At 41.9% G+C, this 27102-nt stretch overlaps 1 protein-coding gene across 1 annotated transcript in view; it reads right to left on the reverse strand.

Annotated features, from left to right (window-relative positions):
- DIS3L2 (DIS3 like 3'-5' exoribonuclease 2) overlaps positions 1-27102 on the reverse strand; it is a 196733-nt gene that overhangs the window by 159815 nt on the left and 9816 nt on the right. Inside the window, 4 exon segments of the mRNA XM_009323570.1 lie at positions 10183-10284; positions 14244-14297; positions 20112-20254; positions 20556-20714. Coding sequence (XP_009321845.1) covers positions 10183-10284; positions 14244-14297; positions 20112-20254; positions 20556-20714 — 458 coding nt within the window.

The following is a 27102-nucleotide window of genomic DNA, read 5'->3' on the forward strand; positions in this document are numbered from 1 at the left end:
TTAACAATGCATATCCTGCCAGGAAACGTTACCATGCATTAGTGATAAAGTGTTACATAAAAAGGTAAATTAAGTTTCCAAGACGCGAATCTGAGCTGATAAACATATTACATTCGCAGTTCAACAACTGTGCAGAGAAAAAAGAATAAACAGTTTTAGAGAAAGCTTCAGGAATATGGGGGAAAAAACAGGAAGAGTAGATAAAGTAATGCCATGCTGTCAAAACACTGCTCTGACTATGCATGAAGCATAGCTACTGAATTAAATCAGATTAAACTAATAGCCATCCATTAACCTTGGGTATGTCTACATGGTACAACACCGACCTGAAGAGGTGAGCTCAAGCACCAGATGGCTTGCCAACACAGCACTCACCCATGGCATTAGACCCCCTGCTCAGCTAGATAAAGAAACTAGAGCCAGACGAGCCATTTATTCTCACCCAGGGGCAGCAGCGGTGGTGATGCTGCGCAGCTCTTCAGTACAAGAGGCTGGGTGACACAGCCGGGCACAGTCACCAGAAAGGATCCCTGGTACGTGCCCTCTGGGTACTACTCCAATACGGAGATACTGAAGGAAATTAGCAGGGAGGCCATACGCTGCCTAACACCAGCATGGCAATTACACATTTAAGGGACAACCGTGAGACAATGGCTGAATAGAAAGGCCTTCGCAAAGCTCCAAAGTTGCCAGGCTGCTTTGCCAAGAGCATGAGCTTAAAGGTCAGGGGACGGTACTTGGTTAGAAAGAGACTGTGCTGAAATGGGCAGTGAGCTGTGCCCAAGGCAATCGGGCTGTGCAGGGCATGGGTCCCGCAGCATCGTCAGACACAGCTGGGCTCTGCCCAGATTTGTTGTGGATGGGACCCTTTAGAGAGGCTGCTTGTCACTGGACAAGCTCTCATCCTCGCGCCGAAGGGAGAAGAGCTACAAGTCCAAACCTAAGCCAGACCATCACAGCAGTTGTAGTTACTACAAGGGGCTACAGCTGCAGACCTGGTCTGCACAGAACATAAAAAAAAGTCAGGCAATCTGACATCAAAAGGGATGATAAAACCCTGAAGGAAATTCACTTTACAGGAAAAAAAATCAAGGAGGGCATAGAGGTGAGTTATGCAGCTACTGTACTAAAGGCTTTTACCAGAACTCCCCACCCCACTCCCCTGAACAGTCATTAGGTCAGGAAGAAAGAGAAGGTGCTGAGATAACCCTCCCACTTCACAGAGCTCCTTGGGACTCTCCCCAGACAGCAGCAACCTGGCAAACATGATGCCACACAGGATTTAAAGAGACCACAGGAAAAGAGATGCCAATTTCTGTAGAGCTTACAAAAGTGGCCCACGCTCATTCCAACAAACAAGCAAAAAGCAAGGAGAACAAGAACAGAAGGATGTCCGGGCAGCTAGCTAATTAGCAAAAGCATTACAGTCAGGACTTCCAAGCACCAACAAGAACTAAGCAGGATATACACCTTTATGCAAGATTTTTTTCAGACAGAACAGAGAATGACGTCTGGGGAATTCTTCACCAGTCACTTTTTGCAACCAAAATACACAAGTGCTAATTAGATTACGCCAAGTCTTTGTTTTCACACTTCCAATGCTGCTCAATTAAAAGTACGTGTTTTGGCACTGCTCTCTATTTTAAAATAATTTAAACAAAGCTAAAAACAAAGAAATGCTTCAGCCCCAGGAGATGATACAGCTGAAGATGGATGAATCTTCCAGCATACTGGAAACCTAAAAAACTCATAAGAGACATAGACAGACCTACTTTCATGAACCAGTTATTGCCTAATGTGACAGAACACAGAAAACAAAAATACACCAATAGAAACAGTGAGAAATCAAGGAAACATATAAAAGTGACTGCCTTTTTCAGCAGAGCTGGTAGATCAGCAGTCTGTCCTGCAGTATTTTCCTATAGTCATTACCAACACTTTTTTAAAAGCCTCCAGGTAGTTAAGGTTGGGACAAAAACTGGAAAGTGCAGATAGAATCTGGGACCTTCAAAAACCCACATTAGTTGTCTTATCAGTGAGCACATGCTGAGAAATGATGTCAAGTACACAACTACTGAAGCAGTGAGGAATTTGTTGGAAAAGATAATCAGGAATTTTAATTTATCTTTCAGTGCTTTGAGTGGCACCTCTTAAATAAGAAAGTTGATTGAAAGCATCACTTGCAATTCTTCAGGATGTTGCAGAAAGAGATGCTGCCACAGTTACAGATTCCAGGGTGATGATTTGTATGTTAATTGGGTGAAGGATAATACCAAGTAGCAAGCAAGTAAGACTTCCCGTGTTAGCAGTGTTAAGAAAACTGCTTATTGATGCATAATCACTGGCCACCTTCCACTGTGTGATAGCGCACCAAAAATAGACTCATTCCCAGTTCTTGTGATGTGCCTAGCAGTTAGGATATTAGCTTCAGAAATTTGAGGAGAAGGGAATCCCCTCATAGCAAATAATGTCACAAAGCTAGGACAGGAGGGAGTGGGAGGCCAGGAGATCTCCTCAACCTGGCTATACTGCCTCATCTGGAGGAAGACACAGCAACAGTGTTTGGGAGAAGGAACAACCATCCCGGCCCTTTGAAGCTAGCGGCACGCTGATTCAAAACCTAACTATTAGACTTCAGACACCTTTATCTTAGATAGTTACAAATTACCTTGTGCCAACAACAAATTTAAGGCATCCCATCCCTGATGACAAATATCTTCCTTAACTCCAAGAACCATGTGGTTATAAATGAGGTCCCACATCTTGCCCTAAAGAACCTGTTGTAGAAAAATCCCTGTCACTCCTCCAGCTGCTGCAATTCTTCATTACATAAATCACCTCTATTTTAGATTCCTTGTTCCTCTGATTTATAGCTTTAAGAAAAATAAACATGAGTTAAGGAAATAAGGGAAAAGAGTTAATGAGCCAACCTTAGTAGCTTTGACCACATGTAAATACTGCAGCCAACTGTTGTCTCTCTGCCAGCTGATAACAAGAACAAACATGCAAATAGATACATAGCACTTTTCCTTTCCTTCAGAACTTCGGATACGATCCAAAACCATCTCACCTAAGGACTTTAAAGATTAACAGCTTTTTATTGTCATAGTAGCTCTTCGTTTCTCCAGCTATCAAGCTAAATAAGGGGTACAATCTCCTTAAGAAAACAGAGTATAATATTCACTGTACAAATTTTAGGCCAGATGGAACTTTTATCATCAGTACACTTTATTTAAACTTATTCCTAATTATGTGGATCTGAAAGAAACCCAGACTACTGAAAACCTGGACAGTCTTTCAAGAAAGCGTTTATAAAAAGTTAAGTGAGTTTAATGTGTGTGACATTCCAAAAACCAATCCCATCACAACAACAGGTATCCTGACTCTCTCTTATAAGGTGCGGGCTCCAAATAATCATGTGATATCATCAAATAAGTCTCCAAACTGGCAAAAACCAAACAGTTCTAAGAAATACTAATTCCACAGGAACCAAGAACTAAGACAAGTCCAAAATGATAGTGGTTATATAAGAGATTGGATTAAGAATAATCTACTGTGATGTGTGCATATTTACAGAAGACTTGGAAGAATAGAGTTTAAAACAATCACTTGAAGAAAAGTTAGTTGTTAAAGGAAACAATTTGCTGTACTAGATTATATTCATGTGACCAAGAAAAAAAAGTGAGCAGGAACAGAGATCAGATATTAAATGTTGGCTTGACTCCTATTCTAAAGTAAGATCAGATGCCCCCACGATCACTTCCTTCCATTCAAGATGAAGCTCTTCTAGCAACACGCACTGAAATTTAGTGGTATCTCACACAGCCTGAAGTCACCCCCATCACAAGGGGCTTATCTGCCATTATTCCACTGGGGATATAACAACTGACCACGTGTGAGATGAATGATTATTTAATGCTTGACTGTTCACCTAAGGGTAACATTTTTATCTTATTCTGCATCTGTGCATCCAAACCACATCTGCAACGTAATTCTGCACTGGTAGGACAGGATGCAGGCAGTCAATAAAAAGAAGTTTGCCTTCCTACCTAACTAAACAATTTTCCTTTTAATATCACTCTTACCCAGCACAGAAGGAGGAAGAATAAAAAAGACATTAGATTGTTCAAAAACTCTGTACCTGTCTTGTGATTTTATTATTTGGGATCCTGGTTTTGGCTTTACCATCAGAGGGACAGAGGCAGGTATTGACAGGAAAGGTCCTTCTCAGGAAGGTAAGGTTGCTTGCAACATCCAAAAAGCTAGTATTTCTGCCCCCTTGTTTTACACATCCAGGGCGAGGCAAGGGCTGAATGCAGCACTGGGTCACAGCAACCTCACACAACCCAGATCATTATAGTAATTTTATCATTATACACCATAAAAAGCATGCTGGGTCTTGCTATTAAAACTCACTATGTTACGAAGTCGGTTGATTCACTTCAAGTGATATTTGATTAACAAAATGTGAAAACAACATCTGCAAGAAAAGCAAATTTAATGCCACATATGTCTCAGTGAGAAACTCTTCATATTTTCTCAGCTTTTTTGCTATCAATCTACTGTATTGCTATTCCAGACCCAGCTAGTTTGGAGCTAAGCAAAGCCTGGAAAGAGCCATGCCAGCTCAAAGCAAAGGTCCACCAGGCCCAGCAGCGTGGAACAACATGTGGCCATCCAGAGAATGGCACAATCAGAAAGTAAGCATGTAATGAAGCTTCTCCAGATTCCACCAATTTGTGGTTTGGGGATTTGCCAAGATGGGGAGGGGCATGCACATGTGTGCGACCATCAACTTACAGCCCTCACTGTAAAGTCTACAGCAAAACAAATAAAGAAAAACCAACTACCCTTCCTCCCTACAGCATCCATCAACCTTTCAGATTTGCTAGAGCTCTGCTTTTCTGGACATCTTCCTAGCTGGCTTCTTAGGCTTCCCACTTTACTCCTGGATATCATGAATTACACTTGAACATTTTTAGTGTGCCAGAACACTTACTATTTCAATAATGACTTCTCCAGAACTGTTTGTTTTTTTTTTAATTATTATGAATGTAATGTTTCCAAACAACATTCTTGATTGTTAGACTCAAATAGTATTGCTGTGATAACCCTCTAAGAACCCCATCTTCTCCTGAGTTACAGTTATCCTTACATTAGCTGGGAAATGTTGAGAAGAAATTGACTCTCAGAATAATTTGGTTGAAATGAATCATTATTCTCCAGGGCAAATCCAAAGCTAGCATCCCCTCTGGACAACTAACGGTTCATAGGTTTTCACCAACAGTTGGAGGCAGTGACATGCCAGGATACGTAGCTCTGTTCAAACTATACATGGTGATATTTGTGATGTCTGCTTGAATCAAATTGTTCCATCTCTGCGTTTGTTTGTAATTATGCCAACAACAGTCCCAGCTGGGAAAAGTGAACTGTAGTTTATGTCTCCTGTACAGAAAGTGCTTAAATATTTCTCTGATGTATGGCTCTAGAAGAGGGAGTTCTAAGATCTCCTGCTGCACTGTATTGTATCTGACATCTCAGTGTTGAACAGAACATGTGCTTTCATGAGCTATGAAGAATTACTATTTCTATCACTTTCCGACAGTTCATGACTAAAATGCTGGACCCATTATCCTATTACCCAGCAACACACACTGTACGTGTGTTCTACATCCTTGGCGACCTTCTGACAAGATGAAAGGTACCATAGCACCTCAATATTCCCAATATTCCCAATAATACATATGGCAATGTATTATTACCATATAATGCTGTCATCAGCGATGTGTGCCATTGATAACCAAGTCCAAACGTTAAAGTGCAAAGGAGCACTTTAAGCTGAGGAGGAAATGATTCATGAAACAACAACAACAACAACAACAAAAGGTACCACTTGCAGGCCCTGATTTCTGAGAAACTGGCAGGTTAATCTGTCATTATTTTATGTACAATATACAATATTATATGTTGTTATTGTTTTAATATACCACTGCTGCAAGCAGATGCAGAACTGGAGATCTCTCCTGCATATTGTAGCAAGCAATAGGGGGATGGACCCCAAAATTCCTTTCAGGCAGTTTTGAGCAGCAAGAAGTCCTCATCTGGGTACTATTTTCAGACTAAGACTCTAAAATTTCAGCCATAGCATGCAATGCGTGAGACGGTTGTCATGAAAAACATTCCATGTTATAAACTACTACTCTAAAAGCACCAGAGATTGGGCCAGGAATCCAAGCCCCAAGTGATATCAAATGACTTATTATGCTATTTCCTTCCACCAAAGAAATTACATCTTGCAAGAAAAACCAAAACAGATATCTGAAATGAAACAAATTCTGTCTGGCAATTAAGCAGACAGTAAAAGAGCAAAAAGAGGCTGTGAGGAAAGATGGGTTAGGTTTATCCTTTATACTGACACACTGCTTCTCTCCTTGATGAGCCTGAGAAATATTGCTGTAGTCATCATATCAACATTTTTTTGCCTTCCAGTAATTATGTCACTGTATAATTGAAGCTCCTGAAATTGATGTAAGCACAACTCCATAAAATATAATAAGAACCCACGGGTGGAAGTTAAAGTAGTGAAAATCAGTCAAGAAATAAAGCACCATTTTTCTTCTTTATCAGAATAATTGACAAGGACTGAGGTATATTCTCTGTCACTGGCTATCTTTTATCATGACGTTCTTCCAGAAGATAAAGGCACAGATTCAGGGAAGCCCTACAGCTTGAAGTAAGAAGGGGACAGTCTAGCTAACTGCAACGATACTCTGACTTCATTCGCTAAGAGTAGGTTAAGTACCTGGAAAAACAGTCTAAGTCAAATACCTTACTTTGCAAAAGCTAAATATTTGAAAGTTACCATAGCACCTCAATATTCCCAAGATGTAACATAAGAGGACAGAATACAGGCTGTATTCTGAAATACAGCCTCCAAATGCGGTCACCGCAACGCACGCTGCTCGACCCTGGCAGGAAGCCAATGGCCACCTTCTTCAGGAGCGCAAGATAACAAATTTTGGGGACAAAATGTCTCTCCCTCAAGCTGGTGGTGCCACACTGAAATTGTTGGCTCTTGATCACAGCTAATAGTAAGCACAGAAATATGGACAAACTGATCATCGCTGAACAGCAAGCAGCTCTCCCAGAGGATGTATGAACAAACAGAGCTTTAAGACCAGGCAAAATAAGCACAGGGAGGACCACGGTAGCTCATCCAAGCACTTGATGCACATGCTGGGAAGGACATGATGTTGAGAAATTCAAGCCTGATAGATTTCCCACCACTGAGCCAGGAAGTGGAGAGCTGGAGGAAGAAAATATCTCTGTCCCTCTCAAGAAGGTATTACATAAAGTACAACCATGCATCTAGAGTATTCCACCATCCCCTTACATTTCACTGTGGCATTTATACCTGTGCGTAAGGTATCACCATTACAGGCTCAGCAGAACACAGTATATCCCTGGAGAAACTGCTCTCCAGCCAGTGTTCTTCTCTCACAGGCACCTGACCTGCAAAAACTGACTCACTGGGTACAGGGCAGCTCCTAACTTTCTCAAGTCTTCAAGCAAACACACAGATTTCCCTATCCAAAATCCATAGTTTTACCAGTCACAGGTTCTCCCCCTTCCTCCCATTTACACACCTAAATTGAACCGAGGTTCCAGCGAAGTCAAGTCCTGCCATTACTGGGACGCAGCATTACACTGTGACTTTGCACGAAGAGGTCCATGGCAAGAATCACCTGCACTAGCAATGGGAAGATCTTCTCCCAGAGCATCCAGAGGCCATCCAGGGTGTTTGAAACTCAGAAGGCACACAGCCACCACCCTGCTGTAACAGCAACCTTATCTTGTGCAAGACATTGGTTTACCAGCAAAAAACCCAGCTCAGTTCTCAGTGGAGCACAGACTAATGGGTTGGGAATAGTGAACCCACAAAAATGATCAGCACGCACATCTCAATCCTAACAAACCAATGTGTACAGAGCCTGTAAAGTCTCCCCTGAGAGCATCAGTTATACCTTACATCTGATTTACATTTTTCAAGGAAATAATTGAAGCTGTTCAGCTTGTTCCAAAGGCCCAATGGGAAGGAGAAAACCCTCAAGACACCTATGTGGCAGCTTTGCAGCAGCATGAGACTAAACAAATGGAAAAACCTAAAATAGGTTGTGACAGTTTATCATTAATCAGTATGAATTACTTGGCAGAATGCAGTATCTTTCAGTGCAACTTAGTGGCACCTTTCCCAAAGAACTAATACAAACATGAGCGTGTAGCAAGAAATTCAGGGAGCAGGGGAAAAGGGATGTCATCGCTGATTAAGTTGCTGATGGCAAGAAACAAAAAATGCGACTACACAGGGCAGCACCTGTGTGGCTGAAAAACATGACTGGCATGTTCCAGCTACTTCATTTGGCAAGGCTAAATTCACCACAGAAGAATCATAACCGTACTACAAAACACTGAAATCTTCTGAATTGCCTCCTTGCAGTCAGACACCACTTCTCCACCAGTTATATTTATTCCAGCATTTGCTCAGGAGAGGGAGAATATTCTGAACCCTTCCTCTTGTATTCATAAAAGAAGATTACTGTTGAACATATGAAGGTATGAGGATATAAGAGAGAGAGAGAGGCGTTATCTTTGTTTAGAGCCAGATATAAATGGAAAACTGCAGACAAAGCTTCCAGCTCAGGCAACCTCTACCAAGCCTACAAAGAAGCCCTTGTGCTGGCAGGTCCTGGCAAAGGATCTAAGCACCCGAACTATTCCATTTTTCCAACTATATGAAATGGTCTAATACAAAAGATAATTTATGTATATGGATTTGGTGATCCAAACATATAGTAATCATCACCGCTTTAGTGAACTCTGATTTGGACTCTTGAATAGCTATCAGAAGATTTGCTTTGATCCTCAAAATTGGTTTTCAGAGGTTACATAGCTAGCAGCAGACCTCTTTCCTACATTTGTATATGGATATACCTGTCATATCTTAGATCCCACTTATGATTGCCTTTTGCATAAGGTAATTTTGCATTTACATGTGTCAATAAATACTTAGGTCGTTCACTCATTTTATGCATTCTTAAAAGGAAGAGACAAGTTCTAATATGTTTCAAACCATCATTTCCATTGCTATTAGATTTAAACAGAGAAGGTAGAAGGTTCAGGAAATGACCAGACTGAAGACCTTGTATTTGCAAGCCTAAAAACACATAACTTCAAACAAAGACAGGCAGAGAAGGTAGCTAGAATGAGTAAAAAGCACCAGGCCAAAGTAGTTCAGACCAGTCCCCACCATGCTGGAATCACCCTCACTATAACTTTTGTCCAAAAGATATACAATAGTCTTTAAATTCTCAAGAAGAGTTCAAAAACCATGTTTGGAAAACAATTTGTGGCAGTTCTGTCATGCTTATGTGTGAAAACCCATGTTAAAATTGCTAACTGTAGCTTGCATCTCTCAGCAACTAGAGAAAAGGAGGAAGAACTTTCCTTGCATAGTGGTGTTAAAAGATAAACCTGCAAACAAGATAAAATTATCCAGATGTTTGAAAGGACTTTGAGTTTGATCAGTGAAAGAAAAAAAAACCCAGAGAGAGTGATCTTAGTGAAATTCCCAGACATGAAAATGAAAAATGGATTGTCCCACATTTGCATTGCTCCAATCATTTCACACATTCTTCATTCATGTAAAGAAGGGTATTACCACAAAATCTGGAGCTGTGACAAGATAAGCTTTCCATGGACTGAGGACCCACAAATTAGAGAGAGTTAATCATTACTAAAGCTTTGTGAACAACACTTGTCAAATACATGAGCAATTGCAAACACCTACAGAGCTATCCAATGCCAACAGGATGAAGACAGCTAAATAACAGATATCATAAGTCACCTCTGACAACCATGCTTTGAACCAGCCTTGTCATCAGACTTCCCCATACAGTGATAAAGGTGGCCATTCTATACAAAGAGTGAGGTTTTAACACTTTTAGGTATCACTTCTTCCAAATGTTGTAATGGATAAAGTTTTAATCTACAGCAGCATAAATCGCAATTTAGCTAATCTGATTTGTAGGAAATTCTCTATTCTCTGTCTCAGGCCCTAAGTTTAGTGAAGAAAACAGTAATAAGCTCTTTCTGTCAAATCACAGAAAAATATACTGAACTGACCTTCCATTGCTCCTTGGGAAGCAGTTTCACTACCACGATGTCACCATTCAGGGCTCTGTTGCGAGCAACCACTCCATCAATAAAGATATCGCGAGTCCCATCCTAGTCAAGGAGGAAGAAAAATAAATGCCAGACCAAAACATATTAAATTACAGTTGTTATGAGCTTTAAAACACTGTCATCAAAAAGACATACACCCTGGTGAGACAAACATCGTGCAGCTGTGCACAGAAATGAAATGGATCCACCATATGCCCTTCAACATGCAGTATCTTTCAGCAAATAAGCTCCTTTGCATGTATGTGCCAGCACAGTAGTTCCACACTATTTATTCAAGACAGAGCCAAGCCCTCAAAATGTATTGTCTGCAAGCTCTGCTCAGTTCCTCTACAGTTACTCTTGGGAATGGGTAGAGAGTTTTCTGCAGTCACAGTTCTTCACACATTAAGTTCCCAACTCAAGCACTCAAAGCTATTGTTCAGAACATGTTTACAAGACAGTCTCTGCAAAGTGCCCCGTGCAGAGCTGCCTGCTGCTCTCCTGGTGAGATGGGAAAGCAAGGACATGCAGCTCCGGGATCAGCAGGTCAGTCTGTGAAGGTGGCCTGGAGAGCGGCTGGAGATGCAGTCTCTTTTTTTTAAATAGTTGACACCATATATTCTGCATTTGGCACAACTTATGTTAGAAGAGATTCCAAAAAATGATGACTACAGATGCCAACTGCAAGCCAGAAGATCTTTTACTGTAACAGACATGTTAGGACACCTTCTCTCAATACTCTGGGTTAACATCCTTGCACAAGAGCCTCTACTAATTGTACGCACTATGATTATCCACCCCAGACATGTTTGGCATTTGGCTAATCTAGATTTAGTTTGGAAGATTTTCTTCATGGGGTGAATAAAGATGAAGTTTCCTAAAGATGCCAACACAAAGGTTTTAGTTTTTAAAGGACTGCCAGTTTTGTCCTTTTTTTTTGGCTAATTATTGACAGTGCTCTTCCTGCTTTCATTTCTGTTTCCCCATAATTCAGTACATGAAAAATTCCATGTGTCTGTTTACCACGCCATGAACGTGTCAAACAATGTGAGCATTTAGTATCAACATGAGCAGTCAACATAGCTTTTCTAGAGAGCTATCTTTGCATAGTTTTGAGGTACAAAAAAAGAAGATGAGTTTCTTTAGATTAGTACTTCATTGTCTTTCAATGAAAAAAACAGCCTCACAAGAATTAAAATCTTAATCACAACTTTAGTCACTTCTCAGATACACACTCCTGAGTCTCATATGCTTGAGTAAATCAAATCAGAACTACCAGTGTGCTCGGTCTCCAAGAAAAACTTCTTTTATAACCTGAAAACATGAAGCCCTAATATCACATAAATATCTTACTCTGCTTAGATACCAAAACAATAAAACGGCAGAACCCTGCCATGATGTGAAACTAAGGCCGTCCTCCAAGAGACCAAATTACTCTTAGAAAGAAAAGCAGCAGCAGCTCAACAGCTGTGTGAGAGCTGCCTCCCATGACAAGATGCAGAAAAATTGCAAAGCCTCTTGGACCAACATAATTCAAACTGGAAACTGTTCTTTTCAAAAAGCCAGATTTTTTACACATGGTCTTATTCCTCATTTCTCCCTACCCTCTCCCTTCTGCCCCAACTCTTTACCTAAATCCACCACATACATAAAAAGAAAAGTTCAAAGTCACTTTTTAAGGAAAATGCCTGCTTTTTTTTTGTCTGTACCTGTAGCTGCTCTGCATTGCAGGACACAGGCTGGCATTCACGATAATTTGTTTGTTCTACACCTTTTTTCCTTCTCTCCTGCGACCAAGAAAACGCAAGGCAGACCCTTTCCACCACTCCCTGTAAAGGTGTCTGACGTGTCACACCACCTAGTTAAAGCTGCATCACCATACTCTGCAAGAGTCTTGTCTTGAATCGCAGCCAGTCACTCTCATCCCAAACCAAATATACCCCTATATGTATATATATATACACACACACTTATATATGTGTTCACACCTATTTTACAGCAGTTAATTCCAATGCCTGCAACAAAGCTGTAATTAGGAAATTGCCATCAGTTTTTTGCTTTTCCAGGGAGCACGGGGCTTTTACTGCTCCAGGGCCACCTGTGAATCACCGGCAGTGCTCTCTATCCCCCTGTGACAAGAGGGAGATCTGCAGTGCTTTCATCTGCTCTGAAAGTGTCTTCCACAAGCACAGCACAGCCACAGTCACTCCACCACTCGTGCTCAGCAGTATCATTCTTCACATTGACAATGCCGTCATTTCAAACCACACTACTGTGTGCAGGGAAGACACGAGATGCGAGGCAGAGATTTAAATGCTCAGGTCCATTCTCTGGGTAGCTTTCAAGAGAGAGGCCCTGGGCCTTCCCCTCAACTCTTCATGCAACAATGAGACAAGCAGAGAGAGCACATTTGCAGCAAGAAACACCCTGGGACTTCTGATGTTAGAAGGTGAACAGCTGTTGCATTTGAACTCCATGAAGCCATAGCCAAGTCAGAGCTGAAGAGAAAGGAGCACAGTGCCCTAGTCAACAGCAGGAGACAAAGGGTGATTCTTCACAGCTGCAGCTCTTGCAGCATCTGGCAATGATGGAAGTCCTGCAGAACACGAAGGCTGCAAACCCTCCGTTACGGCAAATAACGTTATACGAAGGATAAGCTTCCTAAAGCATCTGTCTTAAAGTGAGGACTGTGTCCCCACCAGCCAGAGTCATCTTCATCCAGGTGTTGATTCTGCTTGTTATCAGGGACAAGGCTGGTTCTGGTATTCAGCTCCACAAAGGGCAGAAAAGTTGAAAGATAGCTGAGAGAACAACCTCGACCAACCCTCCTTTATGTATGTATTCCTGCACGCAGAACAGCGAGCAATCGACTGCACAAGGCAACAGCTGGACACTAGGGGTGATTAGGGGTAAAGGTTCACATCCAGTTAAACTCATGTGAGTAGCTGGATTCCTCATTTAACCTTGCATTTTGTAATTTCAGAGAATATGTTTAACCGCTTACACTTACCACACCTACAAGGACACCTGTGAAGGAAGGATCACAGTTCCTTTCACTTACACACACAGTGCTGCTCTACTGATGTACTGGAGAGCTGCTCTGCACTTCTTCCTCTAGTTAATCTTAACCTACCTTGTGCAACCCCGACCGACCTCCACCCCTGTAACGCCAGCCTTCTCTAACAAAGTGGGCTCCAAAACATTATCCCAAATCAACAACGTGAACTGACAAACGCCACGAATTTCAAGGCTTTCAATCCAAGCCCCAAAACAATAGCACTGTCAGTAGCAGGGACAACAACAGAGTCAGTGTTTCACTGTCTCAGGGCAGGCTCTGCCTTCTCTCCCCCCCACCAACAAAATGTTTCAATATGAAACTCTCTCTCATTGACGGTAACATATTGACTGAGTCAGTTCCAGATAAAAAGCCTTGGCTGTGCCAGCTGTGAGGTCACCTTCCCTACTGGAAGTCCCTGAAATTGCAAGAGCCCTTCTTTTCTGTCAAAATAAGGAAAGAAGAGAGAAGAGGCACAAGCCAGTCCCATGTGACAGAAGCACATCCCAAGCCAACCAAGATACAGTTCGTGCAAAAGCGGGCACATGAAAAGGAATCATGCATATTATTTCTGGAATGACTTTTCAAATTAGCTCATGCAGCAGATCGAAAATGGAGAGCATATTTGTTTAGGGAAGATTAACTTAAATCGGTGGAAAATCTATAAAACCTTTGCAGCCATAAACCAAGGGTTTCTGATTACACTATATGGTGGTCCTCAAATCTGCCTTCAGCTGGCTTCTGTGGGACCCAGCAGTATCCCCAATTTCAGGACAAGCTAAGTAAGTAGTTCTTTGAGGTATGAAAAAGCAGGATTTGTTTGGGAATATGTGACTTAAAAGAAAATCCAGATCATGTTCATTTATTCCAACTCATTCACCTCTGAGTGACCTTTCGTCCACAGCATAACTCCTACCTTAATGCACCTTTACTTATGAACTTTAAAGCATTATAAAATTACACTTACTGGAGATGGAATGAAGGCTTCATGGTACTTCTTAGGATTTATTCTCAAGGGTCCCTTAAAAAAAAGAGAAGAAGGAGAAAGATTATGCCTGAATCTTATTAATTTTATATAACATCAGTTAAATTAGAGAGCTGTGGGTAATATATCTACTGTGAAACATGAGAGATACATCCAAATTTCCATTATACATTTCAAGTCTTGACAACTTAGCATCCGAGCAATTTCAAGCCAAAAGGCAGTTTCATGATAGACTTAAGCTGATCTACTGCAGTCTGTCATCGAAGAGATGTTGAATCATTAGTTGTTGCTGCTACTGGGTGAACTGAGGATCCAAGCCCTCCTGTTCCCTTCACACATTTTCTGCTGAGCATCCACCAGCTTCGTCAACAAACAGACAATAGAAACAACTTGTTTTGCTCTGTTTTGGAAAAGCAGAATGTTGGTTTTGCTTATTTTGGAGGACGGGAGGAAAGAGGAAAAGCTGACCTGCTGAGCTTGCATGGCAGCAGTTATCAGCCTTATAGGGCTCTGGCTGCTTAGGCTGTTCCTGCAAACAGACAGTAGCAGTAACTCTGTGATAAAGAACATTTCCAAAGAAGAATCAAAAGGATTTTCAAAAAAACAAACATTTAAAGTCTACAGGATTAAATTCTGTTTAAACATGTTTAAAGTCAAACGATCTTAAATACATTTGAAACTCCATGGTCTATCTATTTCTGCTTTGTTATCTGCCAACTCAGAGCTCAAGTCACCTGCAACAAATTCATATCACCCCTCCAAAGTAAACCAACCAGTTTTGCTGCTTGCGCTCAGGTCCATCCAAGAGAAAGGGAGAGTCAACCAAGGACTTACAGGCTACGCATCAGTGCTGTTCCCATCCCACGCGGGTCCTGGGAATTGTGATTCAGGTGACTGCAGTTAAAACTGACAGCATTTGATTCTTATGGAAATACAACTAGGTATCTGCCTTCAGACAGGTTTCTGCTTTGGGCTGAAACTTTAAAACTTTCTCCGCTTGTGTATTTGAAATAACGTTGGCCAATTTGTTATACGAACAGATTCCATCTGTTTGCACTTCTGTGTTAAGCAATCATAGGAACCTCTCACAGGAATTGCTTCCTTAAAAATTTACTGCGGCATATAATTTTTTTATGTATTCTGGGAAACACTCAGACGATAGGAAAATAAAGCTGATTACATGTGGAAGTTTTGCTGCCTTGAAGAAGAATTTGCGGATTTATGAAGGTTTTCCATTGGTTTTATTTGCTTAAGTTTGGAAATATCAGCACCACACATTCTATATTCTTCAGGCATTATTTGAATACTTTGCTGCGATGTCTTATTTTGTGCCTTATGTAACTAGTCTTAACAAGCACACTAGCCACATGGCAGGCACAACCCAGGACAACGGCACAAAAACAAAGACGACCTACTGGGAGCAACCCTGGGGATACCTTATGCTTAGGCAAAGCGAGAGCTAACTCGCCATCATCAGCCTCTATTAGCGCTGGTACCCACTGATGGAAAACTCTCAACGGTCTTTTTTCTCCCCTTATTTCCCATAATCAGCCATCAAAAACAATACGCTGTTAGTAAAGGAAGCTGCTACGGAGAGAAAGGAAAAAATGAAAAGGGATGGTTGTTCTGCTTGACAACGAGTCAAACAATTCCCATACCAGCATCTACCCACCAGCACAAAGCAGATAAGGGGATATCCTGTGTTACCCTGCAGAATCCCCTTGAATAGTTTGGGACAGCTGTCAATCAGCCCGGTGCAAATGCCCGTTATGTGCATGAAAAATCAGGTTTTGTGTCCATGGCTCAGAAGGCGTCAGAGCGGCTACGGGCTCATGGATGCCCAGCTCCAGCAAACACACAGAGAAGCAAAGTGTTACCACGTTTATCGTGCAACGGGTTTCTCTACGTTTTATATGCACTACCCAATTACGATCAGCATTAGAATTCTTACGTCAAGTAGCATTAAAACACTTCAGCTCTTTCCTTTAAGCAAGGAACTCCCAAAATTTATCTTAGAAAGCAGATGGGTCCTATTATCTGTGCCTATGAAAATCCTATTTACAATGTTGTACATTTCACGCTGTGATATCATATCTGGAACCAGTCACTCTCCCCATCTGCATGAGAACAACTGTTCTCATATGTGTATTAGGGGGTGAGGATCTGGCTGCAGAGTCTCATGATGTCACACTAATGTTGTATTATTTTACAATAGCTTGCAAATAATAGCTGCTATATTTATCAGTGTTTTTATGTCAGTAGGGCCTTTGTTTTGAAAGGGAAGAGAAACGTTTGTAGGAATGTTTCTAAAACACTTTCTGATGATTCAAGCCAGCTTCACACATACTTGCCAAAAAAGTTTCTAACCTTATTGAGCTTCCACCGCAAGATACAAAAGGGTCATGACTTCTCAAGTTGCTCTGCTAGAACCAGGGCAGGCAATAATAGGCAATAATAGGCAATAGGCAGACTAAACTTCAAGCATCTCAAATCAAACAGTTTATAACAGCTATCGTAACACATATGTCTAGATTCATTTGTAGGTACAAAACACCAAAAAAGGTCAGGGTTCAAGTATCTGCCTGCTACCAAGGCCACCTTCAAAAAAACAATCCATGAAAATCAGGGAAACCCCAGCCTTCATACCCACAAAAGAACAGTTTTCCAAGGAAAAACACCCTCTTAACAGCAAAGCAGGCTCTGCAGCTCTGTATGCTGCGCACTCTCATTCCGCCTGACCCCAGCAGCCCTGCAGGGAGGGTCTGGGAGACGCTGGAGGCGTGGAGCAGACATGAGTTTCTGGCTGGTGCTTCACAGGATGATTATGGCCCTTTGGGTCAATGTTCCTTAATACATAACCTGACTTCATCTGTTGTGTATAGCCAACACCATCCGCTTACGTAACTACGCAGAAGTTATTCAATCTTGTTTGCCTCCAGACCAGCCAATGTGGTTCCGACCAACCTGATACGCTTGGTGTTTGCTCACTGCAGACAGTTTTACATGCAAGGAAGTGGGAAGTCTATGCACTCCTAAGCGCCTGAGCTCGGATCCCCTTTCTTGTGGAAGGACATTTCCGCACACGTCGCATGATTAAATGAATCCAGGAATCCAGCAGGGCACACTTCTCCATGCTACTTATCAAAAACTGAGTTAAGTCAGATACAGTACCAGAAGCCATTAAGACTAATATTATTGACAGACGTCAGCACCCATAAAGATAACACTTTTGTTCTTCCTGATCTAGGACTGCTTAATCTTCATGGCACTCATGTTTTATCTGAGCGATCTCCACATCTGCCAGTAGTTTCTGTCGGTTACGCTAGCAGGAGCATTCAGTTGCATAGCTGCATTGCCAGGGTCCAGCACCATCCTCAGAGTTCACGGTAGGGTCTTTTCTCCCTAACAGATCTCTCAAGTTCTCACAGAAATATATGCAGATTCAGTGTTTCCAGGATGCTCCGGGGGCGGCCCCTGCTCAGAGTGCCATGCTTCTGGCTGGCTAGAACTCAAGTTTGCTCAGGACCATCAGATTCACACCAATAGGTTTGTTCTTCTCTTCCACAGGCTCTCGTGGAGTATTTTTGCAGGTACCATGCCAGACCAATGCCCTGCTTTTGGGGATTATAACAACAGGTATTTGTTCACTATGTCTCTTGCCATTGTACAGAACAGTGCTGAGTATTTGTCACTCACTAAAGTTGCTTTCAGGATCCCACCTATACTGGTTGAGATGGCAATGACGAATGGTCTTGATGAGATCATAATGGTGAACGAGCTGAAGATGAGAGACACTGAGCTGGGATGCCCATGATCTGACACTCAGCCCTGAAAGATTAAATCCAGCTTCTACAGCCTCAACTGTTTTCCTGAGATGTGGAACTGCATGAAAGGAAAACAGATACAGGCTACGAAAGCACGTATGACTCTTCCAGTTACGCAGCACATGACCTGGAGCAGACACTACACATTTACAAGAATTAGGGATTCTTTTGCCAGAGAGCATGCAATCACAGGTCCTCTGGGACTCAGCATTTCAATGGGATTCTCAGGTAGTAGTTGTAGTCTGATGTGCCTCATCTGCAGCTGCACTTGACCTCATAGGCAGTCTACACACACTGCACTTAATGTTATCAGGCTGCATTACCAAAAATGGGTGCCAAAAGCACTCCTGAAGGTAAGGCAGAAGCTTTAGTTGCTGCCATATGCCACTGCAGCCATGGGGGGAAGTCACAGCTTGAGGATCCTGTTTTCTTCCCTCACCATTTGCTTCCCATTGTGGATGTCTATGATGCTCTCTAAAAAGGCACTGGCCTAAGGTCTGGGTAGCCCAGTGGACCACTCCGATCATCAGCAGTGATATGCTACATAGTCATTTTTCTGAAAGCTAAGAGCTCATCAGATTGGTCTTCAGGATGGAATCAGGCAATCTTGTATGTGGAATCCTCATCACACCTCCAGAAATTACGCCATTATATTATTATACAAGAATTACTATACAATTATAACAAGAAATCAGACAAAAAGTGAGGTGATGCCATTTGCAGCTTCAATGTATTGATGAAAGTAAGTATCACAACCTCACCAGCATTACAACACTAATTAAATGGCAATGCACCAGTGTGTGTTTGGGTAAATGATGCCTCAGCGTGAGTGTCTGTAATGCCCTCACTGACTTCCACCTGCCTTTTTCCCCCAGCCAGTCTGATCTCACTGGGATGCCAGATGTGTCCTGAAGAACATTACGCCATGTTGAGGACTGTACTACAACAGTGGTTCTAGGATGCTATCTTCTCCTACTCCTCAGTGAACCTCAGCCCTGCCCGCCTTTATGCAAAACTCCTTCTGAGATCCAGCTATCCACACAAAGGGCAGGTCCACCCCCACATTTTGCTAGATATTCAGAGAAGAACTGCTGCCTAATTATGGCTGCAGTTTTGCTGCTCCAAAGGAAGCACAAAGTCTGATCTTTGACCTTTAGAATCTGTAAAATTAGAATATGCTTACTGCTAGCTGTTCAAGGCAAATAACCATACACACACACGCAAATGATTTTCTGTATCTTGATGGGCTCTTCAGCTCCATCTACTATCTGTGCCTTACTTCAGTAAACCATACACTGTCATCAATGGCTGGGGCAGCCCTATGATCTTAGGGGAGTGGAAAGAAAATTATGCAAGCAAATCAAGGGTCCAGTACCACTGCCTGGCCATTTGATATTAATTTAACCAGTTGCATCATAGTTTATAACACGTTATTGCAATGCCCTGGTAGACACAGCCCTATGAGACCCCAGGAACCACAGCATTACCTGCACCATCACTCTCCCTTTTTTTTGTGGGAGAGAGACTTCTGGGAAGAGTTGATAGATTGAAAAAAGAAGAGTAGATCTCGAAGCATAGGCATCTGCAACTCACTGCTGAGGACTAATGAACATCTTTGTGAGGAATTTCAGCAAGAAGTATCTTGCTAAGGGCATTCTTACACTGACAAAGACAGAGGCTGACAGCACCTGCTGTGTTTTTGAGCACCATTTGTAAAAGCAAGTGTCTCCACAATAATGACTATCATGGCTAGCAGACCATCCAGCCAGAACTCTGCAATTCATCACGAGTGTGGATCAGGAATTTTACAGAACATGCAATCAAACCAAAAACTACACTTCAGCTGAACGTAAAAGATTTCATTCCACTTCTAGAACCTTCTGAGAACGGGAAAAATCCTTCCTCTAGCATCTACAAGTGGTACATCAATTCCGTGTCATGCAACCAACTGACACTGATTTTCAACAACTGCCTGTGATTTCCACAGACTTATCACAAGAGCATAGACGTTGTATATTCCAGGCACCTGAATTAGCTCTCCCCTTTTCAGCCCTGCTGAAACATCTTCTTTTGACATGTAGGCTTCAAATATACTCTTCTTCCTCCCTCGAGTGGGTTTATTTCGATTCTTTCTATCACCTGATGTTGGGACAGCAGCATAGGATCCTCCTGCAAACAAAAATTCATAAGTGTTATCTTGCCCACCAAACTTGTCTATGTATCTTAACAGCAGCTGTACAGAGGCTTTGTATTCAAAGTTGAATTTCTGAGAACAGTTTGCCTAGAAATACTGGCACCCGACTTCAGAGCACCGAAAAGCCTGGAATAATCATATTTTACAAATAATCGACAGTCTTTTACAGTTCATTTTAGAGTTAAGAGCATTCACCCCAGCCCATCTTTTAATAGTGCTAAGCACATGCTTCAAGGCAGCTTATTCCTGAAGCGTGTACGCACTCTGCTTTAATACCTCTGGGAGTTCCCAGTTGTCTAGGATTTATTCTGCTGTCTGAATTGTTCATTGTTTCTGTCTGCGATTCAGAGAGTTGCCTCTTCCTGTCGAAGTTCTGGGGAGTTCTTGCAGATTCAGAGTTGTTTCTGGTCCTTGCAAACCCTCTCTTTTCTGCACCTGAAATCAAACACAGGTTTGAAATAACAGGGGAGGGAAGAGGAACCCCATTGCCAGCTTGTGGTCCTGGTGAAACTCACAGTCTGCAGTACTTCAGTACAAGTCACAACTGTGAGTCATGCTCTTTATCCAAAAGAAACGATGTCTTCATTAGTTCATTTGTAATCTGTTGGCTCTTTGTGCCTCTTAATCCACCACTAACTTATTTTAGCATAAATAAAACTCTGGAAATTACGATACTAAAGTTGGATACAACCCTTCCAAAATCCTGGGAAATTCATTAGAGCATATAAAATGTGAAATTGTTAAAGTGTTTCCAAAGCCTCCACCCCATTAAGCCCCCACATAGTGAGAAAATATAACTTCCCTACAACTTAATTAAGTAGTTCAGGAATCAAGGAGGGAAAAAAAAAATGTCAACAACCCACTCTGGAGTAATTAACTTCTGAGCTACCAGAGGCAGCACGGTACACAACAACACCACAAAGAAATGCCAAGGCTCCAAATGTCCAGCCTGCTCAGAATAGGCCATGATCATACGAAAATATTCTGCAAAGACTCACCCCTTCCTTCCCTGCCATCACCTCAGCCCCTTCCCTACAGCCAGAAGAGCAAGCAGCAGCTTCCAAAGCGTATGCCAACGCTGTTCCACGGATCAGCACATTGGAATGCAACCCAGCGCCGTGCAGCTGCCCTCTTGGCCCTCCACCTTGATACTGAACATGTCATCACAGCTTTGCCTTCCAGCCCCTCCTGGCTATGCTCCCTGGGTCCAAGCTTGTACCTGCAAGTCAGAAAACGTGCAATGCCAACTTATTTGCTGTGGGGCTATCCAAGTTACAAGGCAAATTTTTTACATATGGTATCCTTCACAAACGAAATTGCAGACTGCTTCATAGAATTAAACTGAAGCACTGAGAAAAAAAATGTTTAAAAAGCTGTACTTAAGCAGAAATCTTTAAAAATATGGTACAATAAGAAAAAACTGCTACTTTACCCAGTCACAGACAAAAAGCAACTTCCATATACAATAACAGGCAAATCCGCAGGAGGAGGGAGGGATCCTCCTAATTCAGGAGAGGAGACACCAAGACAGGCAGAGGGACAGCTCAAGGTGCCAGCTCAGACCAGCCCAGGAAGAGATTAAATGCCACAGCACTGTCTCCAAATGGGACACTGAAATGAAGAGGGGGCCTCTGTGTTCAGTGACAATAAGGACAAGGGCAACATAGTTTGGCCTCTTTCTACATAGTCAAGCTTTTTATACTCTGCACATGCTTTCAGGGAGCAGACTGTCCAAGGAAGGTTGCAGCTGTAACACGGCAAGAGCACAGCCGCAAATTTAGGTTTCAACCAATGCAAACGAGGCAATACTACCTGTATGGACCACACAATGAGACAGAACTAAAATTAACTGATTTGCAAATGCCTAATGAACTGATTCGCAAACACCCTAAGGGTCAAGATATTAAGTTCAAAAACAGACACCGAAAGTAAAAGTACGGACTAGAGAGATCTGAGCAGAAGAGCTTCCGAATTGGCAACACAGTTTGCTCTGGATACGGTTTTCAGAGACATTTTGGTGAAGGAATCTGACTTAAACTGCAACAGGTGGGCTCTTAGGAACACTATTAAAAAAGGAAGGCACTAGGCTGATCACCCAGAGAGGTCACGCAATCTGCTTTGTTGGAGGTTCTTAAAAATAGGTGAGACAGACATCTGCCAGAGTCGGTCTACAAAGAGTAGTTTTTTCCTTGAGGTAGTGAAAAGGATTACATGAACTTGTAAGGTCCTCTAAAGCCCTCGTTTCTATGACAGCAAGTCCCAGAAAATACTACAAGAAATTAAAGAACTTGGGATAAAAAGGAGGCTAAATCTTAACATGTAATTAAGAAGGAGCTGAAAAAAGAGAGCAGAAAATTAAAATGCAGGGGAAAAAAGAGAAGAAAATGTCTCATGAGTTGGGAAGTGAGCCGAGAGCCAGAATTAGCCACTGCAGAGCAGAGCTGCTCCAGCACTTGCCGTGGCCATAGTTCAGAAAGTTTGGGGCCACTACTGCCAAAAATAATGCACAGCAACAGCAAAGGGTGGAGAAGCACCCTTCCGCGCCACAAGGTAGACACACAGAGAGGCACTTGCACGTTTTCAACACTTAAGCTTTTGGCTTGCTCTCTGGTGGGATTTTTCATCTGCTCAGACTCAGACACAAACTCAAAGAAAAAAATTTACTCAAATGAAGAAACTCTGCTTCGACATAGCTGGTTTGCAAGCCAGTTTACACCCAGCCACTTTGGATAACTGTTTGACCCCGTTGGCCGTGATGTTTATGGCGAAACAAAACCACCCCTGTTACAAAGCCACAAACAACTGTCACAATTAGCATTCAACTGGAACACATCGAATTCTGCATGACTCTAATTTCTTGTATTTCTCCTTTTAAATAAAGAGAGCTAACTACAGGTTGCCATCTGTTTCAACTAGATTCAATATTTGCTTCTATAATGCACCTGTCCCCTAAAACTGGAAGTTAGAAATACTTCTCATGATAGGCTTTCCTGCTGTCCCAGCTGCCCAGCATTAATATTCTGATGGATAAACGGGCATCATTCCACAAAGCAAACTGGGACTTGACAACTCTATAGATAGCAGGGGATATATTGAGACTATTCTTTCTGAAATAACTGCTATCACTAACTTAGTTAAACTCTATTCCAGCACCAGGCATGTCAGAAATCTGTCTTTTTCTGTGGTGTTACAGTTGTGTGATTTGTAAGATATAACAAAATCTTTTAAGGCAAGATGTCACACAAAGTAATAACACATTCTAGCCATTGAAATAACAATGACTAAATAAATTAGTAAGTAAATAAATATAATAAAAAATTAAAAATAACTTCAGTAGAAGGGAGACTAAGGCGCAGTGACCAAGAGCTGAGGCTGGTTGATACATCTTAACAGGAGGGTTGAAGCAACCACAATGCACCAAACACATCTGCATGTGCAGAACCACTCAGGCTTGAATGCAGAGCAATTCTAATGCAAGACACAGATGTATTCACAACACACAGCAAATGCAACATGTTCAGGTATGTTCATCTGGCTGCACGGATGATGTAGAGCTGTTCTCCATGGATGCAGCCACCACTTGCCTGGGATTTCTAGACGTTCTGCCATTTCCAATGGGAAATAATACAGGAGTAACAATTTGAGGAAAGGTGGTTGACTGTTCATTACCTGAAGTCCTCTGGAGGGAGACAGGTTGAAGTAACCCTAACACCTGTATCAGGCAAGGAGGCTGCCTACAAAGGTGACAGAGGGACACCTAAATAGGACCAGGTATTCTAAACGCGGAGCAGTGAACCGCCTCAAACTAGCCAAGGGGAAGCACCTGTGGGAAGTAGAAACACACAACCAGGAAAAGGAGCAGAAAGGATGGAGCTGGGGGCTGGCTCCAACCCAGGAGCCCAGTTGTTATCCCACGTGCAGGCAGCAGTGGCTGGTTGAGCTCCGCTGGAAGGACAGCGCTGGAGCTCAATCTAGAATCCAAACCATCGCATTTCATCTCCATCACAACAACAATGACATCATGCAAAGGCAAATTTTGGTCTTTAAACCTAAGTACCTATTAATCTTTTCTTATTTTGGAAAAAAAATGCATGCAGGCAGTTTCCCAGAATAATTGATCTGGCTTACTGTAAGAGAGGAGGCTAGATCTTTTAAATCAGCTTATTTTGACATAATTTATACAAAATCACTCTATAGTTTAGGTTTTGAAAAGTACTGCATTTAATTAAATTTACATCTATTAGTCAGTTGATCAACTGGATGGTCAACTAAATCAACTAAAATGTTCAACTAAACGTAAAGTTAGCAAGGCCAAAAAGTCTTCAATCTTATATTAAAATTTGCATATTGCTTTACACAAGAAAGAACCAAGACCCTCAATTTCATTTACCAAAAATAGAACATTTCAAACTGCCCTCTAACACCTGACAAGCTATTTGATTACTACCAGCACAGAAGGAAAGTATTCCTCACTGAATTTTCATCAGCACATCCATGACTCCTTGGATACCTCCCATCCGGGATCAAGGAAGAATTAGTTTTACTTGAGAGATCTAAGTGAATTCCAAGATATGGACATCTTGGTATAGCTTTCCCCTTTCCTGTCAAAGGGCATCTACCTTGTCACTAGGCATTTTCACCTCTAACTAAACTTCCAGCTTTGTTACCATCTACATTATTTATATTTAACCCAGCTCCCTGGGGTGGGCAGGACTGTGAGAACATCACAACGACTGTGCTGGTAACACCTCTACAGGTTAAGGACTCTCACCCCACTGACAGCTATCTCAACACCTAACAATTCCTTTTACCTTTAAAAAAAAAGGAATTATGTTGAAAGCGTTGGATGGAACAATATTGTTACAAACTTTTCCAACACAAAATACTTCCATCTACTACTTACGTTTATCGGTCCATGACTGGGCATCAACACCTCTGCATACTCTGCTATTGCTAAGAGAATTTTCCATTGCTTCCCAGCATTAGATCATGATCTAGATATGCAAAGGAATCTTTCAAATACCCCCGCTTTACAGTTAGCATAAGCCTGAGAAGAAACAGAAGCATATCCGCAGAACTGATAACATGCAATAGAACAATTTGTTATCAGTTAATGAGACACTCTCAACACACGGTTACTAAATATTTGTCTGTATTTCTACAATGTTTCATTTCATTGCTGACACATTTCAATGACTTAAACCAATTTCCTTCAAACCTTCCAAGAGGTTCCCTGACATTTAATTCTTCAAGACAACCCAGCTATGCACTTAGGAAAACACTGTAAGGATACACCCATGAGCTGGAAGGCATGGCAGCTACCAAGCGAAGGGTCACCCAAAATTGCCCTACCTCCAAAAGCAGGAATTAACCAACTAAAGGCAATGAGAACTACTCTGATGCCAATTCCTGCTTAGTCCTACACTCCCATTTAAGTCAGACTAGGTTAAGCATGGGAAGAAAGCTAAATAAAGCACGTTCCTGCTCATCCCTACTAGAGATTCAAGGAATTAGAGTCCAACCATGTGGCAACCCAAGGCATCACCTCACAGATCTACAAGTTCAAGTTGGCCCTTGGCTCCTGGCAGAGTTGGCAAACCAAATTTTAGTAACCATCAAATTTGGTCTTTTAGCAAACAAATACTCTCCACGACCTGCCAAGAAGTTCTACCTGCAACTTTATGAGCCACTATGGATGTTGATGTGTAACAGGGCATATTAATAGTCTCAATGCAAGAGTTTAGCCGACGGAAACTCTGCCTTGTTTTGCAAAGACATCTAGGACCCAAAAAATCCCAAATCCTACATAGCCCCAGAACAACCCATCCCAGGTACTTCTGTGAATCTAACTCTGCCAGCTTTGATGAGCTGGCGGGGGACGCAGGTTCTGGCTGGTAACTCCAGATAGGCACAGGCCTAGTGTTGACACTGTTATACCAGGCAACCATTTGTTTCATTCTCCAAAGTCAAATAAACCCTACAAGTAAAAGCATGCTTTGCCAGTACAAACTGCATTAATATCAGGGCAGTTTTGCTAGGATCCCCATGTCTTTCCCTTTCATATGCTTAAACAGGCAATTTAAAAGCTATTTGATATTTTCTGCTGCTCAGAGAAGCCTCTAAAATAATTTCCTCTCAAATTTTAAAAGCCAAGATACGTTTGTTAGATTGTTTTCCATTTCTAATGCACGAGTGACATCCAGTATATGCCATATTATATAAGTGATTAACTCAAAAACTCCAAGCACTTAAATGACTACTACAATATCCGGGATCAAATTACCACACACAGGCAAAAACAACAGGCAAAACCAACAAACACCATTGAAGTGATCTCAAATGCAAGTTATGTCAACAAAAAACACTGGTCATAGGCAGGCCAGAAGTAACTAGCTATTTATGTTTTGCAAAATATTTTGCAGATTTAAGAGATTAAATGTCCCACTAATGGTAACAGCCAAGTACTTTTTTGGTTCTATTTTCTTTTCAAAGGAAATACACAGAGACAGCTGTTGGTATAGCTGCTCAGGGAGAGTTCTGTACCAGGAAGAAAAAAGACACTCCTTGGAAGATATCTCGAGCAAAACTCTGTGCTAGAGCCCCAATAACACAAACAGGACCAAAACCCAACCACCACGCTCCCCGTGAGCTCAGCTCCACTCCAGCCTGTGCTAGGAACAGCTGTGCTTCAACACTGCTCTCAACATGAATTAAATGAGTTCAGAGTTCTCCGATAGCCTTGGAACAGAACCACCTCCGTGCTTTTTGCTGTATCTTGAAGCAAACCGGTTAAATAAAGTTGACGGCTCAAGATTAAAGACAA

This window comes from Pygoscelis adeliae, unplaced genomic scaffold (assembly GCF_000699105.1).
Source record: "Pygoscelis adeliae isolate BGI_AS28 unplaced genomic scaffold, ASM69910v1 Scaffold245, whole genome shotgun sequence".
NCBI classification, from domain to species: domain Eukaryota; kingdom Metazoa; phylum Chordata; class Aves; order Sphenisciformes; family Spheniscidae; genus Pygoscelis; species Pygoscelis adeliae.